This window comes from Dryobates pubescens, chromosome 6 (assembly GCF_014839835.1).
Source record: "Dryobates pubescens isolate bDryPub1 chromosome 6, bDryPub1.pri, whole genome shotgun sequence".
Taxonomy (NCBI): domain Eukaryota; kingdom Metazoa; phylum Chordata; class Aves; order Piciformes; family Picidae; genus Dryobates; species Dryobates pubescens.
Genome location: NC_071617.1, coordinates 26,783,741 through 26,803,678, shown reverse-complemented (window position 1 = coordinate 26,803,678; position 19,938 = coordinate 26,783,741). Strand labels below are relative to the sequence as shown.

Below are 19,938 nucleotides of genomic sequence, written 5' to 3'. Positions count from 1 at the left end.
AAATTTTATATAGAGGTGTAACATATGTGTGTACTAGTGGTGTATTTTCATAAAAATGAAATGGGTAGACTGTGTGATGTCAGCTTCCCTGTGACTTCAGTATTCTTCTGCAACAAATGATAACGTGATCTGTGCTTCCAGGTGTGCCGGGGCCTTGCCAAGCAGACTGAACTGAATGACTTTTTGCTTGATGTATCAAAGTAAGTGTGACTCGTGCTAAAATCTCATCAATTCATTTTAATGAGCTTTTCTAACATGACTTTTCCTATCTAATTATGTTTTGAACTAGCTCACAAGCAGGTGTGAAGGCATACCCTGAAGTGTACACAAATTTCAGCACAGGGACAATGATGTGGCTGACAGTAGGGCAAACACAGTTTTATGGTGGTGCAGAAAAAATTGTAACATCTGATTATACCTCCCTCAGCCTCTCCTCATAGGGCTTGTGTTCCAAACCCCTCACCAGCTTCGTTGCCCTTCTCTGGACACGCTCCAGCAACTCAACATCCTTCCTAAACTGAGGGGCCCAGAACTGGACACAGTACTAAAGGTGTGGCCTAACCAGTGCAGTGTCCAGGGGTAGAATGACCTCCCTGTTCCTGCTGGCCACACTGTTCCTGATACAGGCCAGGATGCCATTGGCCCTCTTGGCTGCCTGGGCACACTGCAGGCTCATGTTCAGCCTACCATTGACCAGTACCCCCAGGTCCCTCTCTGCCTCCAGCCACTCTGACCCCAGCTGACACACTGTGGAAAAATGAGATGTCCTGAATTTTTACCATCACAAACACTTCTGTGGCTTTTAATGAACAATACTCAAAGTGATGAGGATAGTGGACTTCCAGGATTCCTGTGCCATTACTCAGGAATAGAGGCAGCCAACCTGGCTGGAATGGGAAGTGATACACAGCAGGCAGGAGTCTACCTCTTGCATTGAAGGATGGAAAGCTGGTTGTATCCAGATGCTATTCCTAGAGTTTCTCCTCCGGGATGACCTTTTTGTGTGTTTTGTTTGTTTGTTTTGTTTTTTATTTCACTTTAGGTTCAGAGTGTATCCTTTGAAGGACTCTTTCATCATTCCCTTGCCAGTGCACCAGTGTGTTCCTTTCTAGAGTGCTTTTATGTTACTAACATCTGTAACTAAGTTAGTTTACCTAAGCAGTCTGGATTAATCTACCCAGATTTATGGGCTGGCAATTTACTTTTGGGACATGGTACTAAGATTGTTCAAAAGAACATTGTAATTTAAAAACCCCCATTAAGATAAAAATTACAATACATACTGAAAATAGTTAAGATATGTATCTATTAAAAATAGCTCTCCTATGGCATCATCAATAGCTAGAATTGTTTAGATTTAACAACAACGAAAAAGTAACCCTGTGCTTTTAGCCTTGGAACTGGGACACCTTTTAATAACAACTTTATGAACTTCTTGTAGATGAAGACTTGCACTAGCAAGAAAATCAGTAGTTTCCTTTTAGAAATTATCTGTACCTTTACTTATGTGGAAAGAGGGTTTCCTATTAAGTGAGGAAATTGTTAGCATGCCATGTCACTGTAACATTCTAGCAAGGGCATACTATACAGTACTCCATCTCTTCATGTCTATTATATATTTCCTTTCCACTACACCCAAGCAGAACTGAGCTGTATATATGTTCAAGGGCACAGAACAAATGTCTTTATGTCTGCTGGGACATTGTAATCTGAAAGTTATTAAGACGTGGAATGTGGAAGATTTAGACTTCTTTTACTAATAAATTTGACCTTTATCCTTCAACATTCTTCACTGTCCTTGGACAGTTACCATTTAGCTATGAAAAAGATATCTTTCTTTTTTTTTAAGTCACAACCTCAGTCTTTTTCTTCAATTTCAACATGCTGCACCTGGCTTGATAGAGAAAACTAATTAAGAGTTTTATAAATTGTTGCCTTTTAAAAAGCGTTAAGCGGTTGATAATATGTGAATTTGTCTACAATACATATTTTTCAGTAGTTCTCAGCACATAATCCTCTATGCATGAACTTAAGGAGTTATTTTTAAAGCATAAGGATAATATATATCAACAACTGAATATTTTTTTTTCTTTTGGATTGCTTTTCTTTCCTTTGTTAATTTTTTTCGTGTGTAAAGGGTGACAAAGCCATTTTGATACATTCTTGGTGTTGCTCATCAGGTGCCTGTCTGGTTCATGGTAGGCAATGCTTGCCTTTTATACAGAGAAAATTATGCACATTATGGAGAATATTCTATGATTCTGACATTGTAGAATAATGGATTCAAGGAGCAGAGCTAGGAACATGTCTCAATTCCCTCGTCCTATAGCCAGTCAGTCAATTATTTTCAACGTGCAAGAGGTTTACATCTTCACCTATTCAGTCTCCACTGTTTGTGAAACAGGAATCTATGTCAGCCATTTGAGAGGTGTTTGACTAAATGCCAATATTTACTGACTTCTCTTTTTTGGCAGAACATATTTTGATAATATAGTTGCAATAGATTCTCTACTTGAACATATAATGGTAAGTTGTCTTTTTAATTTCTAATTTTATTAGTCTGTTATTAAAGTCCTTCATTCTCCTTTTCTTGTGAAGTAAAATGTTACTTCATTGAAATACATAATCTCTTTGTAATGAACATGTAATACAAACAGTATTAATGCTTCTATGTGGAATAAGGCTCCAAATGTCAGCTTGATTTTTTTCATTGTCAGCGTCACAACTTTCATAAGTAATGGATGTAACAGAAATATGCCTTTCTTTTTATTTCAGCTGGTTGTATTGATTCCTTTTCCCTAACTTCAGTTTTCTGCATATTGCAAAACACTAGTGAAGAAGTTAATGTCTGTAGAAAGGGCTAGAGGTCAAACACTACTCCTGGAGTATTTATTGCAGTTGCTGAATGAAATGTGCAAGACATGAGATCCCTTTTACTTTGCAGAAGTATTTACACCCAGAACTAGAGTGACAGAGTAGTGCACTGTTTTATAAAAAAACCACCAAAGCCAAGTCAATTGAAATAACTAATCAATGAATTAGTACAGTTCAGAAAGAGACGATAATTTTCTGAATCACTTTTGAATTCAGAATTATTTCCTGAATAGTATTTACAAATACATATGAACTGGTTGCTTGTATCACATTTTGATTGTTTGATATATGAATTGTGTTTTTTAGCTTTAGGCACATTAATTGCATGATAGAGTTCTTTTTCATGAGTGTAAAATTTTAATCAGGTGTGTAATGGCATTGTTTCAATTTGCATATTCAAAAAATTACATTCCTACAGTACTTGCTTCAGTCTTCAATGTGATAGCTCCACTATTCAAAGAGAACCAAATTAGAATGCAAATAATAGCAACATGGTTTTATTTAGAAACTCAGCTTAGTAATGGAAAATACGCTGCAGTGTTTGTCTTACTCTGGTTAGTACACAGCCAAGGATTCTGCACGTGAGATGACACATTTCTGCACAATTGACTTTTCCAGTTTAAATGGACTGCTTAGAAATGGCTTGACATTTAAAAAACCTGGTGCAATATAGCACTGAGAACAAATATTGGTACTCTTCCCTGTGAACAAAGGTCTGGTCAAAACCACAATTGGCAGTAAAATATGCTTGCTCTGTCATTATTTTTTCCAATGCTTGGCTTCATCGTGATTCTGCATTTTAACCTTTGTAGGTGTTTCATACTCAGCCTCCCTTGTAAGCTGTAGCAGTTGGCTGAGTTTTGTGGCAAGTAATTGTATTGTATGTTTGCACTGTCGTCTGATGGGAGAGTGATTTTATCATCATCATGTGTCTTAGTCTATGTCTCACAGTGAGAAAAGAGTGGAACTCAATTTCACCTCACTACTTCACCATTTGATTATTGCACTTAAAGTCTAATTTATTCTTGTAATAATAAAGAAAAAAAAATACAGGGGTTTTAGCATTCTTTTCAGTTTACTTTTCATTAAAATCCCTCTGTGAAGTTAGTGCTATAAGGGTGTTCTTGAATATAGATGCAAGTAGGGGAAGCGGAATTCAAGTTGCCTCACAAATGTTCTTCCCAGTATGCTTGAGCAGATAAAAGCTATCTACCCAGAAGATGGTTCCTGGCCTCCCTGCTGACAGTGCAAACATCTTTTGTACTGATATTCCCCATCAACTACTGGTCTGGGTTAGAGCTAGGGCTTTAGAGAAGTAAGACTTTCTTGTCCTATTACCTACTTCTCTCAATTACTAATATTGAAGTAGTTATTTTTGAAAAGCCCGAGTTGTGACCAAGGTAAGTTCTGGAGTCGTATGCATTAGGAACACAAAATTTATTTGTAGAAAATCAACACCGTGCTGTTGATCTTACAAAGAAATCTGATACAGAGCCTGAATAGTTGTAGAGAGGCATTTACTGGACCTCTTATCTTTTTTTCAGCACAGTTTATATTCACTTCATTTTGAGTAAAGGAATAAATGTCGTGAGTAGCCCAAGATCTTTACAGTTCTTAGTGCTCTAAGTGGGAAGTGGTTCTCATAAGTTAGCTCTTAGCTTGCAGTCTCCCTGATTTTCTACTATTGTGATGAAGCAAATTGGGTAGAAAGTAACAGAATCTTTCCAGCCACAGATACTGCCAGCATGGGAGGGTTTTCCCAAGTTTTGTAGAGTTGATCTAGATGCTTTCTGTGCAGTTCGTGTTACACAGTTCATATGACATGGGATTAGAATCCCCCATGTAATGATTTATTGTCTCCTAGGGATTTTTCTTCTGACAAAGGGTGACATTCTTCTATTTACCTTAATATGAAATAAAGTATCTGAAGTTTCTGGTTTTAGTTTTGAAAACCAAAAGGGAAGTGAAGGGGAAGTTAATTCATTCATATGAAAGGCTTGAGAATTTTTAAGACATATGATATGCAGCCATTGCACACCAAAATGTAGTCAACCTCTTTCTGTGGCTGAATGCCTAGATAGCTATTACATACAATTTTAAAAAGCAGAGTGAGATCCACCTCAGCTCACGCTCTACCACGCAGTTACTATACTTTCTGAGCAGATAAGAAACAGGACATATGTCTGAATTGGATATAGCAGGTTCTTGAACCTGACTATACATCATCTTAACACAATAATCTTTGCTTTGACTTTGGCACATTCTTTCCTCTTGTTCTCAGAAAGTCCATTGTGTATCTGAGAAACATTTCAGTGAAGAGTGTTTTGAGGACAAGGTTCTGTTCTGACAATCAGTGCTAGGTAGCAGTTGGTTTTACTAAGATAAAACTATTTGGTTGAAAGCATGATACTGTGCAAGTCTATTGCTGTACTGTGGGGTGGTACCTTGTGGTCTTTGGTTAGCCCGTGCAAAACTACTAAGTCTCAGCTTTTGTGCAATAACAGTCCCTAGCAAAAGGAGGGCACAACCATTTCCTACATCATTGCATAGAGCAATTCATAATGACACTTCTTCACTATTAGTTCTTTGTTATGTATTACATGTACTTTAGCCTTATTTGGAAACAAACACTAGCCTCTATGTTATGCCTTTCTTTGCTTGATCTTCAATATCCATATATTTGCATTGAAGATAAAGACAAAAAGCAGAAAATGTTCTTAGATCTTGTTATATCTATCTATTTAAAATCAAGTATAGGTGAATAAGATCTTGTTATATCTATCTATTTAAAATCAAGTATAGGTGAATAAGATCATGTTATATCTATCTATTTAAAATCAAGTATAGGAGAATAAGATGCAAGCATAGGGAGAGGAAAGGTATCATTGTGAAAAGCATTCCTTATACTTGAAAAGCAGTGCAATAGGAAAGCTTTTTTCTTTTGGCAAAAGTTCAGGGCTCTAAAGATATTCCTGTATTTTTCAAAGAGAGGAACACTAATTTGCAAATACATCTTGAATAAAAGGCAGGCTTTCATGTTGAGTTATGATCCTAAAAGATTACTGTGAAGGTGGATACCCTTTCAAACAGAAAGGGCATCAGTGACTTAAGTTTTTAGCAGATAAATGACTCAAGATAATCTAACCTATGACTGTTAACTCTAGTTTTGGTTTTGTTTTTTTTGTCTATAGATATATGCAAAAAACCTCGTGAATGCAGATAGGTGTGCACTCTTCCAGGTTGACCACAAAAATAAGGAACTGTATTCAGATCTTTTTGATATTGGAGAAGAAAATGATGGGAAACCTGTCTTCAAGAAGACCAAAGAAATAAGGTAAGAGTAGCGAGCAGAATAACACAGTTTCATTATAACTACGGCTGTACAGGCATTTTATTACCCAGTCTCTGTGACTATCTGCAGGTACCCTGACAATACTTGTCATACTGTGATATCATTCCCACCAGGACCCGCCTCCAGAAGGTAGTACTTCTGGGAATGACATTGCAGTGCCATCGAAACAACGTCTCTGAAGCTATAACGTCACTCCTGGAAATGCCGTCTTCCGGAGGCGGTCCTTTTGGAAATCATGTTGGGGAAAAAACAGAGGTGTTTTGAGGTAGGTAAAGGTGCAGGTAAAGGTGCACCTAATCTGTAGTCTGCCAATATGGGACTTTTTATCCCAAGAGGGCTCCCAAGAGGAATTCAAATTTGTGCAATTTAAGCACTTCCGAAGCAAGGAAGTCACAATGTGTACTTCTTATATGTGTAGTAGGCATATGTAGAATCTAGTATGGACTGGTCATTTGTTTTGAAAATTGCTAGTCCAGTCATTTAGTTTTAATCTTTCTCATGTGAACTTAGAGTATTTTCAAACTTTCATTATGATTCTGAAGTATGCTAGAAGTGGTGAATTTGAAAATGTATATGGGCTTCTAATGTGTACACAGCATTCTCTACCTAAAATGTATGTCTATTTCTGTTTAATGTCACAATTACATAATTTTTACATATATGCATGTTCCTTTAGTGAAAGAGACACAGCAACAAAGGCAATACAACAATTACGGATCCTTAAAGTGATCAATGCTTTCAAAGATGTGCAGGTTTTAAAAGCTGTAGCTTCTTAAAAATAAAAGTATGAGTAAATGAGGAAGATACTCAGCACAGATTTTCTAAGAGTATTTTTCATTTGCTCCTTATACTTTCAAAATGCTGGGCCAATATGAGTTGTGGTTCATATCTTTGCTTATGCTCCTTTAGACAAACTTATTTCCACTTAACTGCATTGTATGAGTGAAAATGAAAGGCATCAAAATTGATGCATTTTGCATACTGACAAGTAAGGAGGCGGTTTAAGTGAAAGACGGTGGCCTGCTTTAACATACACTGTCATACTTCTTCTTGATAGTTTTTTTTTTCTTGGTTGTATCTTTCTGTCTTTTCTGTATGAAAATTATTGTGTAAGAGTGTGAGCCATTTTAGGAGTGCTGTATGTGGAAAGAGAAGTACAACCTAAATATCTATAGGAAAGTGACACTGAGTCAGTCATCAGGAGGCCTTAAGTTGGTGTGATGTACATATAAGAAGCAGCAGAAGAAAGTAACTTAATATTAGGTGTGCAGGGTGAAATCCTGCAAATTTCTCACTAACTTCAGTGGGGGCAAAATACTACCAAGGTACATTTAGGCTTGAAGGTGTTCCATATGTGTCTCTTTCTAAATATTTTTCTCTACAAATTCTGTGCTTGCATGTTATAACTGTTTTATGTCAAAGAATTGAAAATAATTTATTTGCTGGACAAACTTTCATTTTTTTCCAATTCAACTCCAGCATCTAATTTTTGTGTTTAAGTTGAAATGAGCTGGTTTTTCTGAAGTGTACGTGGCAAATGTATATAATGCTAAGCTTTGAAATTTCCGCTGATCCCTCTCCAAAGTTTTTTTCACCCAATCCACTTGCCCCCCTTGAAGAAACAAGCTCCATATTGCCTATGGCAGATACAATGAAACAATGAATATGCAAAAGCCAATGATAAAATCAGTAGCTTCTAAATGTAAACACAAGTCACTGGTTCTGTACGAATGTCATGTTTATTAGAGATAACCCCCACAGTAACTGAAGGCTTCCAATTTTTGTCATTAAAATGGTCATATTATGTCATCTTTTGCATTAAACTATACAGCTTTATAAAATGTTTTTACAAAGTATTTATTAGAATGTGCTTTTCTATTTTATTAATTACTTCTACTTGTCCTGTAAGAGTTTTCTCCTAAGAGCATCAAAATGACGCTGATTTGGAACAAGTATCCATTACTGTGCCCAAGACAGACTCCACTGGAAAAATGGTTTTGCATGTAGCTCATATTGTGGCTAACACACATTTTTATTTTCCACAGATTTTCTATAGAAAAAGGAATAGCTGGTCAAGTGGCAAGAACAGGAGAAGTACTTAACATCCCTGATGCCTATGCAGATCCACGCTTTAACAGGTAGGATGTTATTTGCAGGTGGGGATAATAGCTCACCAAACCTTTTATTTAAATTTACTACTTAAATTTCATACTAGGATGCATTCATGGAGCTGTGATCCTTTGATGAGGAGGAAAACTATAGATACATATTTAAATGCTTTAGTCATCATAGATATTTTAAAGACACAAATAAGAAGTGTTATTTTTATCACCTATAAAGACAATGCAGAAAAAAATAGTTATTTTTCCCATTATAAAACTTTGCTCAGTTGGGCAGGCTGTTGCTGCTTTTCTTTATTAGCTGCCTTGTCAATCTGCTTAGTTTCACGGGCAAGAAAAGCCAATTCACTAACAAACAGCACATCTATGTTTATGAATAAACTGACTGTACATTTAAGGAGGTATTAATTCTCTATCTCTATGGAGATTAAAGGATTAGAAAGTTCTTTCTAAATATGTCACTGTAGGTGGAAATATTTAAGAACTTTGGAGGTAAACTTCTTGTGGGTACTAAACTATGTCTACTGTAAAAAGAAATTTGTGTATTGTACATCAAAAATTCTGAGAAGAAATAGATATTAATTAATAATCTTACTCTTTTCTTTTTTTTTTTCCTTTCTCTTTTCGGGCTCCCCAGAGATGTAGACCTCTACACAGGCTACACAACCAGAAATATCCTGTGCATGCCTATTGTAAGCCGAGGAAGTGTAATAGGTGTTGTGCAGATGGTGAACAAAATAAGTGGAAGTGCCTTCTCTAAAACTGATGAGAACAACTTTAAAATGTTTGCAGTCTTTTGTGCTTTAGCCTTACACTGTGCTAATGTAAGTTTTAATTACAGTTTTGTAAGCTGTTGTTTTTAATGAGAGACATAGAATCCTACTTAAGGTTTCGGTCTACATTATTAAAGTGATTTGTAATTCTGTTTCATTGAATTAGCAGGGAAACAGGAATAATTAAATTCTTTGCTTAGGGATTCAATTGATGCTTTCTGAAATAATTGTACTCTGGATACATCAGTTGTGTGTAACTGAACTGAAAGAGCAAGCTCTGAATTGTGAATATCTGTTTGCCTCCTTTTTCAATTGGAAAGTATGATTCCTACTTTTATAATTTCAGATCGCATGTTTTGCAAATTCAGCTGAGGGATGGAGATGTATTTTCTCTTGATTCCATATGCTTAATGTTTAAAGATACAAGTGTATACATTTATATGCTGTGCTACATACTCATAATTATCCCTGCTTCTAGATAAGAGTAGTTAGCTATTTTTGTTTTCAAACCCTGTCTTGTTCCAACAATTACTATTCCTATAGGAAGTATAAGCAATATAATGAGCATTGCTATATAAGTATGAAAATGCAATAACTGCAATAAAAACACAGTGCAGAAGAAATGTATCATATTCATGGCAGGTAAGGTACAATGCAATGCCAGTTAAGCCTGGTGATTTACATTAAGTCATTTTACCAACATCATACTGTTGTCTTAATGGGGCAGGAAATTTTACTAACAAGTACTTAAAACTTTTTCATGTGACTCAAGGCAAGTAGAAAGGCCTGCATATAAATGAAATTTAGGATTATGAAATTTAGGATTAGTTGTGTGTGAATCCACTGTTCTAGGTGGTGAGTGTTAGCTGTCAGGGCAAGTACTCCAAGTGATTATCTTTATGTTCTGTTCTCACGTGTCTGCAACAGCTGTCTGAACCCCTCAATAATTAACTGTGTTTATTTTTCACAGTATTGTATTGTAATATGATAAACATCTCATGTACCATTAACTACGTAGATAGCTGAAGTCATGCAGTGGCACAAAATATGAATTGTGCCCTGTTGCCAGTTTTCTTCCTGTTAGCATATTGTAAGGGACTAAGCTTTGTTTCTACCTCCTGAACTTGATTCTTTTTCTTGGGAGAGCTCATACACAGTGATGCATCTTAGATGTTTACCCAAGTGAATCCATGCAGAATGATGTGATAGAAGGCCCAGTTTTCATGTGATCTGCCACTTCTCTAATGTGTGATGTTTACAGAGTCGCAGAATCATAGAAACATTCAGATTGGAGAAGACCTTCAGGATAACCAAGTCCAACCAATAACCCTACTCTACAAGGCTCACCCCTAAACCATATCCCCAAGCACCACATCCAAATGACCTTTAAACACATCCAGGGCTGGTGACTCAATCACCTCCCTGGGCAGCATATTCTTAGCCAGGACTTCAGGTAAATATCGGAAGGTGTTTGACGAGCACAGCTGCCAACTTCTTCAGCACCCTTGGGTGCAGCCCATCTGCCCCCATAGACTTGTGTGCATCTAAGTGGTGTAGCAGATCACTGACCACTTCCTCATTTATTGTGATGACCTCTTTCTGATTCCCTTCCCTTACTACTAGTACATGAGGCTGAGTGTCCAGGCAACTGCTGGATCCAATGCTAAAGAACAAGGCAAAGTAGGCATTGAGCACCTCAGCCTTCTCCTCATCCTTTGTCACTATGTTTCCCTCTGCATTCAATAAAGGATGGAGATATTCCCTAGTCCTCCTTTTGTTGTTAATTAATTTGTGCAAACATTTTTTATTATCCTTAACAGCTGTAGTTCGGTTGAACTCCAGATGTGCTTTGTCTCTCCTGATTTTCTCCCTGCAGAGCTTCTTCCAAAGGCCATAGACTCTTACTTTGTTACTGAGATCCAGCCAAAGGTCCCTATTCACCCAGGCTGGACATCTTCCCCACCAACTTGTTTTTTGACACACAGGGACAGCTGCTCCTGTACCTTTAACACTTCCCTCTTGAAGTATGTCCAGCCTTCCTGGACTCCTGTATCCTCCAGAGTAGCCTCCCAAGGGACTTTGTCAATCAGTCTCCTGAACAGGCCAAAGTTTGCCCTGTGGAAGTTCAAGGTGGCAGATTTACTAACCCCTCTCGTTGTTTCCCCAAGGGTAGAGAACTCAATCATCTCATGATCACTGAGCCCTACTTCCTTTACTTCCAACCTTTACTTCCCCTGCAAGTTCTTCCCTGTTCATGAGAAGCAGGTCCAGGAGGGCACCTTCCCTGGTTGGCTCCCTCACCAGTTGTGTCAGGAAATTAACCTCCACACACTCCAGGAACCTCCAAGACTGTTCTCTCCCTGCTGTATTGTATTCCCAGCAGACATCTGGGAAGTTGAACTCTCCCATAAGAACAAGGGGAAGGGATTGTGAAACCTCTCTCAACTGCTTATAAAAAATTTCATCTACCTCAGCCTCCTGGTTGGGTGGTCTATAACAGATTCCCACCACAATACTACTCTTGCTGGCCTTATTCCTGGTTCTTACCCACTTGGACTCAACCCTGTCATCACCTTCATTGATTTGAATGGTTTCATATGTCTCCCTAACATAGAAGGCCATGCCACCACCTCTTTGTCCTTGCCTATCCCTTCTGAAAATTTGGTAGCCATTGATTGCAGCACTCCAGTTGTGGGAGTCAGCCCACCAGGTTTCCGTGACGGCTGCTGTATCATAGTTTCTCTGTAGCACTGTCACCCTCAGCTCCTCCTGTTTATTGCCCATGCTGCATGCGTTGGTGTATAAACATTCTGGGGAGGGAGTTGAGTACATAGTTTCCAACTTTGAGTAGGAGTAGACCTTCTGGTTGTTTAAGATGTCAACACACTGCTCCACAAGTGTTGGGCTACTACACCCAGAAATCTCAGTGTCAAGGCCAGCTATGTCCCTGTCCCCTTTAAAACTAGTTTAAAGCCTTGTCAATGAGCTCAGCCAACTCATGTGCAGGGATTCTTGTCCCCTTATGGGAACAAGTTGAACAACCAAAAGCACTAATGTTTTTGCACATGTGTATTTAACAAATAAGTGCTTTAATGCAGGAAAGAAATATTTTTTCCTTAATTAAAATTTTACATTAATGAATGACTTTGCTTTTTCAGATGTACCACAGAATTCGCCATTCAGAGTGTATTTACCGTGTAACAATGGAGAAGCTGTCCTACCACAGTGTTTGTACAGCAGAAGAGTGGCAAAACCTCATGCACTGTACACTGCCTCCACATATTTATAAAGAAATTGAACTGTAAGTATTTTTCTCATACAGCAAGTCTCATCTTTTATCAGTCAGTGAAAGAGCTGTTCTTTTGGTTTTTTTCCTCCTAGGTATAGTGGAGAGTTTTGTAGGAAGCACTTTTTATTATTGTACTATTTCAAAATCATAGAGATTTGGCTTTCTTAGGCTTAGTTATAGTTAAAGACCTACAAACAAAATATATCTGTCAAATGGCTACTCAGAATATTAGCATTTTCCTGAGGCATGCATAGCTACAATAGTTGCTTTAAGAATTAGTTTGTATCTAAATGTTGTAGAGATGAGCTTGCTTTCTGACAGTTCCAAATCACTAATATAGATGTACCTCTACCTGTATTTTATCAGTCAGTCCCTACTTGAAGCTAAGACCGTAAGTCATGTTATTTTTCAGTCATTGTTTCAGGCCCAGGACAATAACTTAACTGTAGTGAGCAGGTGCCTAAGTGGAGTGAAAAAAAATTGAGCTGTCTTTGTAAACCTGATCTCTAGAGCTTGCTTGCTTCTGTCAGGCTCTGAGCATTGTAGCTGTGAGCAAGCAAAGCATACAAGTATATGCTTAACAGAGGCTGCTTACAATTCAAATTCATTACATCTTGTAGTGACTAGTTGAAAGCTAGAGTATTAGAAGTTTGCAAGATTCCACCCCGACAGAAGTATGTTGTTTGCAATACATTTTCTTATGCTTTGTTAGATGATGTTACATAACCTGCCTCCTCACCAAAAATGAATTCTATTTGCTGCAACTTTCTCCTTAGATACCACTTTGATATCAGTCCGTATGAAGATGTCTGGCCTGCCATTTTTGTCTACATGGTTCACCAGTCCTGTGGGACAGCCTGGTACGAATGTCATGATTTATTGCTTCAATTATGTTATTTATGTACTTATTTATTAGGAAATGTCTAATTCAAGGTCTTACTTTCTTTAGATTTTATTTACTGTGTCTGGTCTGTACAGGACTGTAATAAGCAGCCTGAATTTCTTGCTGCAACTTCTTGGTCTTCAGTTGATAAAATTTGGGAACAGCCAGGTAGAACTCAGGTTATCATCCAAATAGTTGTCTTTTTAATATACAGAAGTATTGTCTCTTTCTGAGATGAGATTACTTTTCTGACAGAAGATACTAGAGACACTCTTGCCATAAAGGAGAGAAGGTCCATGAATGCTCCTTTTTCAAGTATATAGTTACTGAAGTGAATATATTACATGGTTAAAATAACCCAAGGTTAGATCTTACCTTGATAAATGCATCAGGTGTCAACGTCACTGGAAGTGATTGTGTTTCAAATGAAGTGTTTTGTTGATTGTCCTTTCTCTCAGTATGCATTATTGTTGCTAAAATCAGTAGCATTTTGCTGAAAGAAAGGAGCTGCTCTGAATTATGGAAAAAGTCTACAGGTGGACAATTGAAAGGGGAAGTATATCCCTGTACAAAGGAACAAGATTTGGGAAATATCTGCTGGTGACTCTTTTCTCTTAGTTCACTGGATGAATCTCCATGCCCTCAAACTATGCAGTCAAACCTGAGGGTCTTTCTGATGTCTCCTTCAATACTGTAAAGTGGGTGTCTGTTCTAAATACAGTTCTGTACATTTCAATATGGTTAGCTTATTTCCATTCCTAACTGAATCATAGAATTATAGAATCATTTTGGTTGGAAAAGACTTTTAAGATCATAGAGTCCAATTTCTATCGTAACTGTACTGAGTTTGGTGCTAAACCATATCTCTTAGCACCCCATCTATGTGTGTTTTAAGCACCTCCAGGGATGGGAATTCAATCACCTCCCTGGGGAGCCTTTTCCAGTGTTTGGTAACCCTTTCAGCAAACAAGTTTCTTCTAATATCTAATCCAAACCTCCCCTTGTGCATCTTAGGCTTATTTCTAGCAAGCCCAGTTTTGTGCCATTCCCCCTTCAAATCTAGTTTAAATACTTTTAGTGAGACCTGCTAGCTCCTGGGCCAGAATCCTTCTTCCCTTTGAGATGGGTGTATCCTGTCTGTTGCCAGCAGGCCTGGTGTCCTGCAAATCTACCCATGTGTGGTGGTTTAAGCCTTAACTGGAGTTCAATCTACCAAAAAATAATCTGGAGGTAGTTTGGAAGTAGAAGTAGTAACTTTTTTTTTTTTAACAATATATATATATATAGCAGTAACAGGGAGGGTTTACAAGGGTAAGGAATAAGGATGAATAGGAAAATAGACAAAACCAAATTTGGATGGCCTTGTATCTCCCTCAGTGTATGTGGATTTCAGTCCTTTAGAGAAGCATGGATGTGGCAGGGAGAAGATCAGACCTGACGACGTGGCAGAACTGGAGGCCAGCAGCAGCTGTGGGTTCTTTCAAACAGGCGAGGCAGGAGCGAAGAGAAATATGGCCACCACAACTGCCCCTTTATAGTCTTGCTGGACAGGAAGGGGGAGAGGAACAGACCAACTTAGACCTGGGGGACCCCTCCTCCTGGGAGGGAGAAGTCAAGTCCACCTGGATCAGGTTTCTTTTGTCCCCTGGGGGAAGCAGGGCTCTTGAAACCCTCCTCCCCCCAGGATAGGTGTAACCCAGCAGACCATGATTAAAGAACTCAAAGTCCTGTCAACGACACCAAATGTGGGGCACTGATCTGCTGTCTTTTCTGGTTTATTCCCGCAACACTCCCCACAACCAGAGGGACAGAGGAGAGCACAGCTTGTGCTCCTGATCCCTTAAGCAGTTGTCCTAAGGCCCTAAAGTCTTTCCTCATTGCCTCTAGACTTTTTGTTGCCAATCTGAAAGATCTATACTGGATACTAATCCGAGGGCTACATTTTCTTTGATGTCATGAAGAAATGATCTTTACTGCTTTAATCAAGCATACAAAATACAACTGTGTAGGAAATAGTACTCTATGTTGACAATGGTTATAACTACTATCCTGTAGTTACCATTGAGATGATACTGGATGTAGATGGAAGTGACTGTTGTGATATTCTGAATTACAATTTACTATTTTAAACTATTTTTAACAATTGTTCTAGAGCTCTCTGACTTAACTCTCTAGAATTAAAAAAGGAAGCCTAAAGATTTTGTGAAAGACTATACCTCCATTTTTACTAATTTTAGACTAAAGCTAAGAAGAATAATTAACTTGCTCAGCACACAACTGTAGAAGTATGTTTTTCTAACTGGCTCCATATAGTAGATGCATTTACATTTTTGCATGTAGGTTAGAGACATTAGTTTTCTCAACTCACGTGTACTGCAAAAGTATAACAACAATACCACTTGGCTGACACATCCAAGTAGTTAAAACATGAAACTTGGGGGGAAAAAAATTGTATCACAGTAACAGGAAAAAGGAGAATAGAGGAAAACTGATCCATTTGTGTGGGGAAAAAGCAACCTGGAGCTTTGTTATCTTCAGTTAAGTTCTGGGCTTAAGTGTAATAATATTCTATTCTCACCCTGGGCAGTTTCTGTTAGATACATTAGAATAAGTTTTACCTGATATGTAATGCAGGCCTGCATGTCCCATCTGTAAAGAGAAAGTATTCAGCTTTCCTTTTGAAGACACATCACTAGATAAAATCTATTCAAGATTGTGCAGAGCTCTGCTACTGCAGGATATGAACTCTTTCGGAGGTGTTTTTGATGAGCATATAAGCCAAACATAACAATTACTTTATTACTGTTTTTTATTACTGCCTTAGTGAAAATGCTCTTCATGATAAATAGATCTTTCACTTGTCAATAGCCAAAATGTAAACAAAAACCCAAAATTTAAGAAATAATGCCATAGGTGCTATAGGTTTGAGGCATTTTCACAGTTCACCAGCAATTACTTAATAAAATATCGTTTGGTGGTGAAATGTAAATTTCAGGTCATTTGGGGGAAACCAGAAAAATGTAATCTTAACATCTTGGAAAAAGTGAAATCTTGTTATTATTTCTTCTGTCTCATTTGCTTAAAATGCCCTAATTTTATGTTCTGGCTTCAAATAATGTTTCCTAATTGCCCATTATATGCAGAGTTTCACTATTTGGCAGGTGTAATAGATAATGATTCAAAGAAACTATACTTCAGTTTCTGGAAGCAGAGAAAGTTATGCAATTGTATTGTCTGTGCTGGGTAGCTTGACTTATGTTCTAGAAATTTACAGATTAAACTAAAAGCATTGTCAGGTATCCATGCTCAACTGTAATGACACTTGTAATCAATGAGTCACGTGCAGTGCAAGTCGATCCTAGCAAGAGTAAGTCAAAGCGCATATTTTCTTCTTTGTTGGTTATTTTCTCTTGTACTTATTTTTCTTCTCCATACAAATTGATATCTTCCTAGCTTTGAACTTGAAAAGCTGTGCCGATTTACAATGTCTGTAAAGAAGAATTATCGACGTGTGCCCTACCACAACTGGAAGCATGCAGTTACTGTTGCACATTGCATGTATGCCATACTTCAGAACAACCAGGGACTTTTCACTGATCTAGAGGTAGGTGAGATGATTCTCTCAGATACCATACCTCATCAGAGGTAGCAGCCATCACAGAATTACATTTTCTATGCTAGAGTTTTACTGTCAGTTTGGACAGAGTATGTATATAAAGGCCCCTCCAGAGGACCAAGAAATTACAAGGAAGTGGGATTATTTAGATTCCTAATCTTCTTTAGATTCTCTAATCCTGTTTCCTGCACATTTTTCAGGTCTGCCCACTAAAGAAGCAGTAGCAGATTTAGTCTTAAGTCCATGTCCACATTTTGAGGTTTTTCTCAATTAGTTAACTGTTAGATCTGTATTGAAGGCAGAGGAGGTGTGATGGGTTATGCCCATCCTGAAAACAGGAAGGGGAGGGCTTTCCCCGTACGGGCCACATTTTTATACCCTAGCTGGGCAGGGAGGGGGAGTGGAACAGACTCAGTTTCCCAGGGAGAAAATGCCCTGCAGGGAGGGCATAACCCAACACAGGAGGAAAATGTCCTGAATCTTGAAACCTGTGAGGTTGAAGAGACTTTATCTATTGTTTCTGTGGCTCACATCAGTTACTTCCTAGGAAAAGTTTCACCCAGAACACATGGTCAGTGTATTTGAATACTGTTGCAGAGGCAGGTCTAGCACTGGACTTCAGTGAAACTACCTTGAACAGGAAATCACTGTATTAAAAAAAAAATAAATAAAAAAAAATAATAAACATGGTAGGAATTCAGTGGATGACCAAACTAGCTGTTTAAAATCCAAATTTTGTCCTGAAACTGATTTCTTCCTCCAATAGTGTTTGACTCTGCAACGATGCTTTTGTAACATAGAAAAGATTTGAATTGCAGTATGACTGAGAGTTTTAATTCAGCATGTCCTCATCATGCTTTTTGCACAATTTTAAAGATGTTTCTCTATGTACTTTTTTAAAACAGTGTGAGCATTGTGCAACTTTTACCGTATTTTGGGAAGAGAGTGACATCTAGGGGCAAGAAATAAATCTTGCTTTTACAACGTTTGTCTCATTTTTTGTTTTCGTAGCGAAAAGGTCTTTTAGTTGCATGCCTGTGCCATGACCTGGATCACAGAGGTTACAGCAACAGCTATCTTCAGAAATTTGATCACCCATTAGCTGCTCTCTATTCCACATCAACAATGGAACAGCACCACTTCTCACAGACTGTGTCCATCCTGCAGGTAGGATTATTGTAATTGTGTATTCTGCACAGTAGAATCCACTGGTGAATATAGCAGTCACATCATTACCCAGTAGATTTTCTGTAGCATGCCAAATTAATTTCTGGACTGTGGTGCTTGTTTAGAAGTGTGGAAGATTTATTACAGCAAAGTGGGTTCCACAATTATCAACCCAAACATTCAGTAATAGTGCAAAACACAGCTTTTCCAAAATCTCGATATTATTGAAATGTATTGTGTGTTTGAAGGTCTTATGGCCTTCCTTCGGAGCTTTTAGCTTCTAGGTCAATGAGTGGTCTTTCTATGGCTTTATGGGATAGGAACTTTTTTCATTTTCCCACTTTGATATTTCCAGAATAATTTGCTTCAGCAAAATCTCCTACCATCCTGAAGTTCTGAATAAAACTCAAGTACTGGCAGAATTTTGTGTGGCAAGCTTGAAAACCTGCTGTAATAAATTCCGTGAACATTAAACGTGTGGCATGAAGGAGGAAATGTTAATTGTGGATGCATGAAAAGCTGAAACTTGCTCCATTGTGTTACTGTGTGCTTTTGTGTTACTCACTTTGAAATTGAAAAAAGAAATGAGTGAGGTGTCTGTATGTTTAATGAATGCACAGCTACCAGAAAGCATGCAGACATGTTTTGGGAAATTCAGCTATGCTGCTGGCACACAGATATTTTCTCTTCAGTGAATTATTTTTTTCATGCTCTTACCTATGGAACCACTGCCAGTCCGTAACATACATATGCTCACTGGTTCACCATGCACTGGTTCACCATGCACATGCTCAATGCACAACTATGCCATGCTGCTGTGCCACTAATTCATTGTTAACTTCTCTTTCTTTCTGGTCTCTCAGGGGGAAGATATTTATTTTCTTAAATGCCAAATCACCTTTTAGGAAAAATACATATTCTCTGTTGTGTTCAGAAGCACATCTTGTGATTATGGTTTTAGGTATCATATACATTTCATCAGAGAATGGAAGCTTTATCTCTGAATGTTCCTCCATGTAGGAGGCTGCAATTGAATCCTTCAGTGGTGGTATGGCATTAGATTATGAGTGTTCATTCTCCATTTGAGTTTGTGCACAGTGAGCAAGTCCCTCAGTCATTAATATTTCTTTGTCCCACTATAGCTATGTGAAGCTGACTTCAGTCATTCTTCAAAAAGCATTTTGCATTTTTCCTGCAGAAATGTTGTAATCTGTTCAAGTCCCATTTGCCAGGCAGGCAGAGAACTCTTGCTTCTCTGCTATCTCTTAGCTTTTTCCCATACTGTGAGTGAGGAAAGGGAGATAGGTGATCAGCTGTAGAGTGGATTTAGTTGCAGGCTACCCAGGTGCCCATGGGTGGTGATAAGCAGTGACGGCAGATTAGAGTGGCCTTAGACTTACTGTTTTTTTAATTTTGAATCAAAAAGCTTTACTGAATTTCTGGACTGTTAAAAAAATAGAAAACAAGCAATGGACACAACAAACTGTTTAGGGTTTCTGTCAGTGAGTCTTATTCTTGTGTTAGAAACCTGCAGTACATTTCACTATTTGAAACTTTATAGCTGCTTTGCTCATCCACCTACAGTTCTAGTGTGCTCCATACTCAAGAATACAGGGGATTGCATTCACTAGCTTTATCTCAGCAGGGCAAGAACAAAAATCTTAGGAGCTATACCTTGTATATACTACTCAAAAGCCTAAGTGACATACTCTGAAATGGCAGCTTCTATGAGTACATAAAAGAATCAGCTCTTTTCTAGTAGTATGAACAGAAGCTGTCATAGTGGTCTTTCTAATAGTAAAGCTTCTAAAGGCTAAAGAACAGAATTTAAACTAGGACTAATAGCCTGTTCTCTTGTATGAGA

The 19,938-nt window shown here is 38.0% G+C and overlaps 1 protein-coding gene across 2 annotated transcripts in view; it reads left to right on the top strand.

Moving 5' to 3' along the window:
• Positions 1-19,938, top strand: part of PDE10A (phosphodiesterase 10A) — a 368,681-nt gene that overhangs the window by 329,196 nt on the left and 19,547 nt on the right. For both annotated transcript variants that reach the window (XM_009898929.2, XM_009898930.2), the window contains exons 9-17: positions 142-200; positions 2,475-2,526; positions 6,066-6,208; positions 8,272-8,364; positions 8,984-9,170; positions 12,278-12,420; positions 13,185-13,268; positions 16,745-16,895; positions 17,919-18,074. In XM_009898929.2, the coding sequence (XP_009897231.1) occupies positions 142-200; positions 2,475-2,526; positions 6,066-6,208; positions 8,272-8,364; positions 8,984-9,170; positions 12,278-12,420; positions 13,185-13,268; positions 16,745-16,895; positions 17,919-18,074 (1,068 nt within the window). The remainder of the gene's footprint in view (positions 1-141; positions 201-2,474; positions 2,527-6,065; positions 6,209-8,271; positions 8,365-8,983; positions 9,171-12,277; positions 12,421-13,184; positions 13,269-16,744; positions 16,896-17,918; positions 18,075-19,938) is intronic.